Below are 10,572 nucleotides of genomic sequence, written 5' to 3' on the forward strand. Positions count from 1 at the left end.
GGCCACGGGAACAAAAATGATGAATGAGAGCTTGGCCAATTTCTTCCTGATCAAGAGAAAATCATGGGGAAGCCCAATCTGGAAGGAGTGAGCTGAGATTTCCTGTAAAAAAAGCTTTTCTCTTGAAAAACGGACTCCTCTGTCCGTTCCCCTCTCTCGGTTTGCTGCTGACATGGGAGTTTTCCCTCTAAGACAAAACTTTCCACAGTTTATATCCACATTTTGGTTAACCTTTTTAGCTTGCCTATTTTTCTAAATCACTGCTAACATTTTTCATATTCCAAAGGTCCATTTATGGTAAGAAAATATGTTTTCCAATAAATAATCAAAGTTATCGTATTTTGGAAGGAAAAAAAAGTCATTGTAGGAAACTTTTACAAAAATATTGGCTCATGTTGGACTTTGAGCCAGTGTGGTATCTTTTTTTCCTTTCAATAAATCTTCCAGTGTATTGCTGTGACCCATTTCTGTGGTCAAAAGGCTGAGCAGGAATGGACGACCATGGCACGCTGACTCCAAGGCGCGGGGGGTCCCGAAGGGACCTCCCCAAATCCCTGGCCATGGTGATGGATGGGAGGATGTGAGGTTGGAAACGAGAGACTGCGATCTCTTCTGGAGGGCAGCTGGAGGGCAGAGTTCATGCTCCTCCTTTCCTACCCTGATCTCCTGCCACTTCTGCAGTGCCTGAAAGCTGCCACCAGCGATGATGCTGAGGATGCAAAGAGCACGGCTGAGGGGCCCGCGGCCTTGTCTTCCACCCTGCTCTGGGAAGGGGACATCCAACGGGAAGTGTAAAGGATAATGGATAAAGGAACCTCATTACAATTGCCTGCTGCCAATAAAACGTGAGTTAGGGTGATTTCAGGTAATACTTAAAAATGTGAGAAGGAAAACCTTAAGCCCCAAATCTCAGCATGCGATTAACCTGGGGAACTCCTTGCTCCAGGGTGTTTTCAAGGCAGGTATCTGTCTGAAGTTTTATTCTCCAGGAACGCGCCTCATGCAGGGCCACGAACACAGGGAAACAACTGCCAATGGGATTTGTAGGGTAATTTTGAAAAATTGGCACCTTAGTGTGAGATGCTTGGTGGGGGCTCACTGCTCTGGGGGAAGTGTGGGTGGCACAAATCTCGAGCACCATTCCTAGCATTGCAAATCTACTTCAAATAGAGTGAAATGTCAGGTTTTATCCTGTGGAGCTAATAATTCCCCATCTTTTTGTGGCAGAAAGAAGGTCTGAGTAAGTGAATTCCCTGTACTCATATCTCCCTGAAACCTGAGACCCTCTTCATGGGTATACCACTAGGTCATTCAAGTACATCAAATATTTTTTTGAGGGGCAGGGAGACAGAGATAATGTTACACGTTGTGCAGAGATGCTATTAACTTTAGTTGAACATCACAACTTGGATTTATTAGTGTGAGGACGAAAGACCTACATAGCAGGGGACATAGCCGATAACCTTGTCTCACATCCATTTGAGCAAATAAGTCTCCTCCCTGCACACTCATCAGAGATTTAGCACTTTTCCCAAGCCTTTTTGCAATCACAGTCATTTAGCAAACACATGATACTGCCATGACAGAGGCAGATTGGACTCACTACGAACTAGATGCTGATGGAAGTATTTGGGAGGAATTACTTCAGCTACTTAAGAAATTGAGAGCCTGGTCTGAATCTCCTGACATTCTGCTGATTTCAGTGAACTTCTTTCTGATTTACACCGTATATGGAGAATCAGACCTATTCTAAATTCAGCAAGCAACAGAGTTCAGGCTGATCAAATGTCTCCTTTTCAGTACTTGTAATCTAAAAATTCCAAGTAATGGGAAGTTTGAAGATCATCTAATCCCTGACATTTAAAATGCCTTTCACTGACTGAAGGCTTTTGCAGGAAAAAAAGAAAGAGAAGCATGTTTCAGGCAGAAAGGGTACAAGCATGTTATTAGCAGCAGAGAAGAAAGTAGGTCGAGATAGCACAGAGCTGTCCAGGAAATGGGGTAATGTTGTGAAAGCGAGAGCAGAAAGCTAAAGTTGCTGCAGTTTGCACAGGAGTGTTTCACATGCTTTCAAAAACAGGGACCAACGTCAGGGTCATGAAACTCGGTGGGCTCCCCCTCGGGCCCATCATGTCCYGTTAAAAGCAGTTTCAGCCCTTGGATCCCCCTTTCAGGGTAATGGCCATGTAGATCATGGCAGCGTAGGTCTTTGCAAGTTGATACTTTCCCTGTGTGATTTAATGAGCAGTGAAATAAAGGCATCAGAGCAAGTTTTGCTGGCATCTGAGTTGGTACACACTGAAGTAATAAAGAATCACAAATCTCAGAGCAACTCTTTCAGGCTCTCTGCAAACTCAGATAGACAAACCAGTAATACCTGCTTTATCTTTTTAGCCACCATTGCTAGAGATGCAGAGTGACCCCTTCCTGCCCCACATCATGGGAACTTTGGGCTGATGTTCATCAGAACAGCAGCCTTGACGAGCAAATGTCCTCACTCTGCTGGAGATCTGAGTTTCTAGTACATCCAGAAACAGAAGAGTCAAGGCGTCCAGAGCTCTCAGCTGTAAAAGGCAGAGATTGCTCTCTAATCCCAAACAGGAATATGAATGGGTACCTCTCAGATAAAGGAGGGAACCCGCCTTCAGTGGGAGAAGGGGGGGAAGGCTTATTTTCCCTAATGAAAAATTTCAAAATTTATATTTTTGGCCCCGCACTGGGCTAAAACCATCATCCACCTTTTCCTGCAAAATGCAGATGTTCTTCCTCCCCCAGCCCAAGCCCTGGGTGCATGTGTCCAGCTCTGCGTTGCATGGGCTGTGAGTGGGGCCTCAGATAGCCTTCACTGCAATAATGTGTTTTCTTTCCTGCAACACCTGACAGTGGCATGGTCTCACTGACAACTTGGTCCCATTGCAGCATACTCGCTGAGGTGATATTAATCAAACATATTAACATGTTTGCCTTTAATTTTGCACTTCAGAAACAGCTGTTGAGGCAGACAGGCTGTTGGCCACCTCAATGCCAGCAGTACCTATTGCCAGCATTAGTGTAATCATTACAGCTGTAATAGCACCATTACCTCCTGCTAAAAGGGTTGCTGATGGCTCAGGACAGAGCTGTGGGGAAGCAAAAACAGGTCRGACGAAATGAGATGGAAACTGCAAACTGTTGCTTCCATCTTAACTTGCCTAAAGACCTGTTGATACTATGTAGCAAGAACTTAATGTGCTCAAACAGCAAAAATTTTGGCTAGGGCGTCACTGAGAAGGCGGGCTTCTGATTAGATCTTGTGCCATTTGGGCTAATGTAAAGCATATAAATATGGGAAACGGAGGATGGGAAACAGTCTTCACCTCCAGGAGCAAACTTCTCTCCATCACTTGCTGATACTTCTTCGGGTAAGTCCAATTACCTCCTTTTATCTTCTACCTGTGTTTTATGATGCTGTTTTCTCAAGTGGATGTAGCTGTTAGTGACAAATGTTGGCTTGCTAGTCCAAGAAAATGAGGTCTTCTCAGGTCCTTGAGCACATTGCGTTGTTTTTGGGCCCTCATAAAGAACAGCCCCTTCTGACTTGGCACAGAGGGTTTTTCCCCTGAAGACATCTGCTGATCTCTGCTCTCCTGGGCAGGTACATCAGAAGGCTCAGCGCAATGAGTCTTCCAGCAAACAGGCTCCCCTTCAGGAGTCCAGCCTCGGGGCGGAGCAGTTTTTGCCAGTGCTGGTACATCCAAGATTTGAGCTTGCGCTGCAGTCTCTAACACTAAGCCTGAGAGAGGCCCTCCGAATGCAGTCACAGATCCTGACTGCAAAAGGCACCTGGATTTTAATCCTGCAAATTTCACAGAGTCTCCCCCTGACAGCGCCGCCCCAGAGCTCTGAGCGAGGGGTGGGATGCAGGGCAGCTGCTGCTGCTGGTTACCCCATATGTAGGCAACTGGGGCCCAGTTTGGCTCTTTGGAGGAAGTGAGCAGGGAGGGCAGGACTGACAGGAGCATTTGGGTGGATATGGACTGTTGGCTACAATTATTAGTCATTTTCTGTGACTTGCAAAGCCTGATGCGTAAAGCTGTCCTTCCCTCTCTAGCCAGAGGATCTTCAGAGAGTCCATCTGCTTCTTTGGTCTCAGGTTTGTGCCAAAGGAGCTGAAGGGTATAAGATGCCTGATGACAACTTGATTCTCCCTTGCAGCTCTCCCTGTCTCTCCTCTCCCTCTTACCCCCTGGTCTTGGCCCAGTTACCATGGCTCTCTGGATCCGATCCCTGCCTCTCCTGGCCCTTCTCGCTCTCTCTGGCCCTGGGACCAGCCACGCAGCTGCCAACCAGCACCTCTGTGGCTCCCACTTGGTGGAGGCTCTCTACCTGGTGTGTGGAGAGCGGGGTTTCTTCTACTCCCCCAAAGCCCGGCGGGACATTGAACAGCCTCTAGGTAAGTGAGGACTCCCCAGCAGCCTGGCAAGGTGCCTTGCCAGCTCTTTTGCTGTTTGAACAAGTTCTCTTCAAGCAGGAACTCACACGCTCTGTGTAGACACTTGGTGAAGATATTGCTTGGTCGTAACAAGCTGCTTCTCCCTTCAGAGTGGTCTGTGACAAAAGAGGAGTCCCAGATATGCTAGAGGTGCCCTTCTGCACAGAGGGGAGGAATGTGTGCAGCATAGGGGTACGGGTTAATTACAGTAATGTGCTCCTTTTCTCTGGTGGCAACCAGGAGTCCAGCCACCAACTGTGACCGCAGTTGTATACTATGTGGTGTAAAAGGCCATGGCCTATCTTGGACAGTGACAGCAGTAATGTCCTCAATGGTGAATGGCAAGAATACCTTTAAAATACCAAAAGCATCATATTGCCAATGAAAAGCTCTTCAGGTTAAAAAGGCAGGTGGGAGGGAAGGCAGAGAAAGAGGATTTATGAGGCAGAAGGAATYGTCAATGAAAGCTTAAGCTTGTCTGCCTGTCTCTTGGAAATCAGAAGCTAAAAACAGCGCCCATCTCAGCCTTGTGTGGCCATTACATGGGCCTGGAAGTGACCATAGAAAGTAAAGGTGGAAAGAACTCAAGAAGCCCTCCTTTTGCCCCAGGGCAGGATCAGTTATCCCTGTATCATTCCTGACCCATGCTTGTCTAGCATGCTCTTTAAAACCTCCGGTGAGGGAGATCCTCCTGCTTTCTGAAACTGTCTGTTCCCATGCTCAGCTGACCTTCCTCTTGAAATATTTCTTCCTAACATCTAACCTGAATCTCCCTTGCTGTAAATTATTCCTTGCCTTCTCCATAGTGAACATGGGGAAGAGTCTACTGCTTTCCTCTTTATGGCTACTTTTCAAAATGCTGTTCATACTTTTAAAAAAAGACTGTTACCATGTCTAACTTCAATGCGCTCTCAGCTAAATCCCCTCAACTTCCCCAGTCTGCCTTCTTAGGTCATGTCTTCTAGATCTCTGTCCATGCAAATCATTCTCAATTTGCTCCACATCTTTTTTGAACTGTGATGCCTGGAGAAGTGCACAGGATTCCAGCTGAGGCATTATCACCAACAAGTAGAGCGAAGAAGAAACTGGAAGAATGAAGTCATGTTTTTCACCCAGTTTTCCTGCCTATGCATGTGGTTTGCCTTTTTCAAAGCAGCACTGCACTGCTGACTGGCGGTGATCGTTGTTCCCCTGGGGTCCTTTGGCTCTGCCTTCCGATGTACCAGTGGTCCTTGAAGGACTGTCCATCCCTTGTCCTGTGTGCGCAATGGAGTCTTCCTGCCTACATCTAGCATCTTACCCGAGTCTTACTGAATGGCATCCTGTCTTTTCAGAGTGTTTCTATAGTTTTCCAAGGTAATACTGAGTTCTGATCTTGCCCTTCAGCAGGCTTGCAGCCCCCCACTGCTTTATATTGTCTCTTATTTCACGGTGATAAATGGATTAGCTAGAGTATGTTGTGATGGAGCCAGTGTCCATCTTAACCTTATGGTGTATAGCAGATTAAGAAAGCAAAAAGCTGACATTCTGCAAAACCATAATAAATGAGATGGGTTTGTTTGTTTATTTTGCCTTTTTTTTTTTTTTTTTTTAGTGGAGCAGTTGTTTTGTAAATTGGTAGCAAGGAAAATGCAATTTTGGCAGTACAGAGATACTCTGCTCTCTGTCACCTACCCTGTCCCCAGATGGACTAGACTGTGGGCCACCAAGGCAGGCGTTTCTGTCTAATCCCACTCTGGAAGCTACCAGCTTCCAAACAGCTCTGGAGATTCCTGAACTTGTCCTAAATGCTTTATCTGAACTTTTTGTTTCTGGGAAACAGCATTTCCTGTGCTTCTCAGTTTTGCTTGTGATCGAGTCTGAACTCCAGAGGAGCTGCAGGCAGCGAGCAAATGTCTTCTATCAACAGTTAAATTTCAAAATTGGAAACAGATTTGCAGAAAAGAAACATAACAGTAAAAAACACAACTTCAGTGCTCTGTATCTGACACTTATCCCCTTCCTGAGCTGTCACTTAGGAATGGTGTTTGGGGCATTATGCCATACAGGGACCTATTGGAAATGCTGCATTTCCATGACTTGGTGACCATCGGGTGGTGTAGGTGCAGGGACATCAGAGGAGGGAGCCAGAGGGCAAGAGCATTGCACAGGGACCACAACCTTTCTTATGACTGGATAATCCTCAGACTGATTCCTGTGCCACCGCATCCTCTCCCTGGAGGCAGAGGAGCTCTCCACCAGCTGCATCCATCTGCCACCAACAGCCATGTCCCCCACCCAGCTATCTTTCGTAAAAGCTGCTTTTACCAAACACTTAGAGGAACAGGGAAGTCAGAAGACATAGAGTGACAGAACCCGTGTTTATTTCATGAAGCATAATAGCAAGCTGTGTAAGGTCTCAGGCTCAAAATATTGCTTATGGTAACTGAAAATGCTCTGTGGCAAACTGAAGTCTTTTACCCTTTTACTTCATTGCTCCCTGCAAAAGCGGGGGAGGCAGGATTCAGACAGAAACGTTGCCTGCAACCCCCTCTGTGCCGAATCCCTGCCCCAGGTTCCAGCACTTCGTATCTGAATGCGAAGGTAGGTGGGATGAGGCATTTTGGACAGCTGCCTTTGAACACTGTGTTTCCCATTCATATCTAGACACAGCCAGGACCTGCAGCGCTCAAGCTGTAACGCAAGGATGATGTCTCCCCTGGGAGATGGGTACTCGCAGTTCCTSTCAGCTTCATGTCCTCTATGAATTCAGCAAGCACACTCTCTCCTCCATCTTCTGAGTTACTAATGGAGATTTTGAATAGCACCYGGAGCAGAAGAGACCCCTGCCAAGTCCCACTCATTTTAACCCTCTAGCTCAAAGATGATCCATTATATCACCTACTCTAACTACAATACAGCTGTCCCACCCATCCTCCTCTCACCAAATAGCGGTTTCATTTGTATCCATATATGCATATACACATCTGTATATGTATGCAACTGTCCTGTGAAACAGTCTCAGAGGTCTTAGGAAGGTGAAGCAAGATAATGTCATAAAAGATAAGTAGCTGATTTTCTGTGATTTTTTCTGAAAGGTCAGCTGGACTATTTGATTTGTTTTTGATGTTTCTGAAGACCATCACACATGGATTGAGAGCTTTTTTACCCAGTTCTCTAAATATTGTAGGGACAATTTCATTAGGGCCAACCAACTTGAAAGATCTAAGAACTTTCTAGCTCTTTTCCCAATATTTTAGCCTGAGCCAATACATCTCTGTCACATGAGCTGGTTGTACTTACCATCTCCCAGCTGACCTGAAGGATGAAGATGAGTAAATCACGAAATATCCACTAGATATATCCTCTTCCATGAAATGTTGGAATAAATCTTTTCTAAGTTTTCCTCCCAGCGCACTAACACAATGATTTCTTGTCACTCTTGGGTCTTGCTCATTACATTATGCTTTGGGGACTTTGGGATTTTGCATCTTGTGCTATACTTTTATACTGCCCTAGAAACCTCATCTTATCCTCGCTTTCCATGCACTTTCTTTTTGTACTGAAGTCACTGAAGACCTCCTGATTTAGCCATACAACCCTCCCAAGTCCTGAAACAACTGTGGTTGTCAGGGGTTCTTTTCTTCCTGTAGGAAAATCACTGCTTTATTTTCTGTGTTTTCAGCAGGCGGCTAAAACCTGAACGGTTTTCTTGACAAGTTTTCAAGCTCCCATCAGCAAATGACACATTTTGTTGAGGTTTGTGTGTGTCCAAATACCCCAATTTAGCATTCCTTTTAAAACTTGTCCCCAGCTGTGAGCACGGACACACACAAACGCTTCTGCAATCAGCTCTAGGCTACCTCCAGGCAGCAAGCATGAGCAGGCTGTTCAGGACCAGCTGGGAAATGCATCCAGCCCTGGGACAAACCCTTCCTTGCAGTCCCACGGATGTCATCGCTGTTTGCTCCGGCTCACTGCCCAAGGGGTGCTGCACTTCCAAGCAACTCATCCCTGTGGAGCAGACAAGCCCATTTTATCATCTTATTTACTAGCTGCTCACCCCAGGGAGGGTACAGGGTTTCTCTTCTTCTCCACATGGCTGCTTCAATAAAACCTCCGCGTCCCTTTGTCCCTCGTGCTGCCAATATCTGCACAGCTTGGCTTCTTTCATGCACCTTCAGATTCTTTCTGGAGCGGAAACACAGAGCCCGAAGGTGCTACAAACAGCATCAGCATGGGGAAATCTTTGCAGTGGTCCTCCCATTTTCCAGCCTGCTCTGGCCAGTTACGGTGTCTAAAGGGGGGTCTCTGCAGAGCTCGATAGCAAGGGCTGATGTTGCATGGAGTCCCACAGCTTATCTTTTTTTTTTTTCCTGGCAGTGAGTGGGCTACTGCGTGGCGAGGCAGAAGAGCTGCCGTTCCAGCAGGAGGAATATGAGAAAGTGAAGAGAGGAATTGTTGAGCAATGCTGCCATAACACGTGCTCCCTCTACCAACTGGAAAACTATTGCAACTAGCAGAGAGGCCAGCAGCGGGGAGACATGGGTGAAAGGGAGAAACATGCACTTATGCTATTGCACCTTCAAAGCAATTGAATAAATGTTGTGAATCTGTTCAAAGCATCGTGCCATTTAATGCATCCATCTCTTGGGGTGGGGGCGTTAGCRTTTATATCAGGAGTTTGTTGTCTGTGCTCTGGTAAGTCAGTTTTAAAAGGTACCAGATATGCCTGGAGCCACCCATTGTTTAACACTATTTTTCTGCCATCCAGATGAACTGCCTGGGATTTAGGGAGGAGGATTACACAGTGCTAAAGTGGGTGCACAGAGCACCCTCGTATCCCTGGTGCCTTGTGGATGAGGTGGAGAGGGCAGAAAAATCTGAATGAGACTTATCTTTCTAGGGAAATATTGCTAAGGAATATCTATGGAAATTTCATGCTGACCAACTTCCTGAAGTTCACAGCCCAAATATAGAAAGGCAGTTGAGAAACTGAGCTTCCTCAGATACAAGACGGAAATAGTTCAGATTAAGCAAAGAATTAAGTCATCGGTTAATTGYACAGAGAAAAATCAGGGCCAACCACCATGACCAATTTAAAAAGCGTATCCAGTTCTCTCCTCTGTTTGCCAGTGGCCCAAGCAGGGTCCTTTAACAAGATGTGCTTGTTATTCACAGGTATTTGACAAATCACGTATAGAAAGCAGATTTCAGCCAAAAGGAGTTTCCCTGAGCTGTCTGCTGCCGGCACGCATTGATTGCTGTCGACGCTCACGGCTGAGCTGTGGTGCATGCAGCCCACGTAGCGGCTGCTGATCCTCGAGCGGGGTAATGCTGTCTGCTGGACCAGCTTGTTCCTCTCTTGTTTTCGCACCCACAAGTCCAGCTTTCCCTGTCTCCCCTCCATAAAGGGGCCAGGCTGCGTATCCCGTGCCAGGAGTGCTCTGACGCAGGTCCAGCCTCAACACACCGCCTTTGTCACGTCCGGGGGGTAAAATGCACCACGAGGTACCTTGCTTTGGTACGTTCCCTCCTGGGGGTTTATCCCGGTTGGGCTGGCAGTTTCGTTTGCATTGTTTTGCATTAGGAAAGCAGGGGCTTTTAGAAACATGCTCCCGAAAGTGTAGTCCCCTCTGCTCTGATGCAAAGTCATCCTTGAGGAATTGGGGATTGCCGATAACCAGGAATTTCATGGCACTGTCCATCCCCCTGCAGCCATGCACAGCCTGGGAGAGGGGGCAGCGGTGGTCCGGGCTGAATTTTGCTGGTGGCAGTTTTTGAAAGCTGGTCTGGGAGGAGACTGTGGTTTTAACAGCCTCTTGTACCACTGGAGCCCTGCGGATGGATGTTGCCTTTCTGGTCCCTCCCAGAAGTACAGCTCCCACTTCCATCGTGAGCACAAATCTGGTGAAACTGCTGCAAGCCGAAAGGCTAGAAGAGCAGCTGCCTGTCCGGGCTGCACAAGAAGAGCTGCCAAATGGCCCTCCGTACCGTCTCCCTCACGCTGCAGGAGAGCCTCGTGCATGGGACCTCTCCTCCAGGTGCCAGACCACTCCATCCACGCACTTCTCCCCTTTGTCCACCCCTCTCCCTGCACTGTCACCCCTTTGCCCGGCCCC

The 10,572-nt window shown here is 47.1% G+C and overlaps 1 protein-coding gene across 1 annotated transcript; it reads left to right on the forward strand.

Annotated features, from left to right (window-relative positions):
• The first annotated feature begins 4,245 nt into the window (after positions 1-4,245).
• Positions 4,246-8,970, forward strand: INS (insulin). Its single transcript, XM_026079009.1, has 2 exons — positions 4,246-4,432; positions 8,834-8,970. The coding sequence occupies exons 1-2, from the start codon at positions 4,246-4,248 to the stop codon at positions 8,968-8,970; spliced, it is 324 nt and encodes a 107-aa protein (XP_025934794.1).
• The last annotated feature ends 1,602 nt before the right edge of the window (positions 8,971-10,572 follow it).

This window comes from Apteryx rowi, unplaced genomic scaffold (assembly GCF_003343035.1).
Source record: "Apteryx rowi isolate R43461 unplaced genomic scaffold, aptRow1 scaffold_49, whole genome shotgun sequence".
Taxonomy (NCBI): Eukaryota; Metazoa; Chordata; class Aves; order Apterygiformes; family Apterygidae; genus Apteryx; species Apteryx rowi.

What these genes read in the sequence shown, in the direction of transcription:
- INS (XM_026079009.1), top strand. Translation starts at nt 4,246, where the DNA reads ATGGCTCTCTGGATCCGATCCCTGCCTCTCCTGGCCCTTCTCGCTCTC. An exon ending in GGACATTGAACAGCCTCTAG is followed by an intron (nt 4,433 to 8,833) that starts GTAAGTGAGGAC and finishes TTTTCCTGGCAG; the next exon opens with TGAGTGGGCTACTGCGTGGC.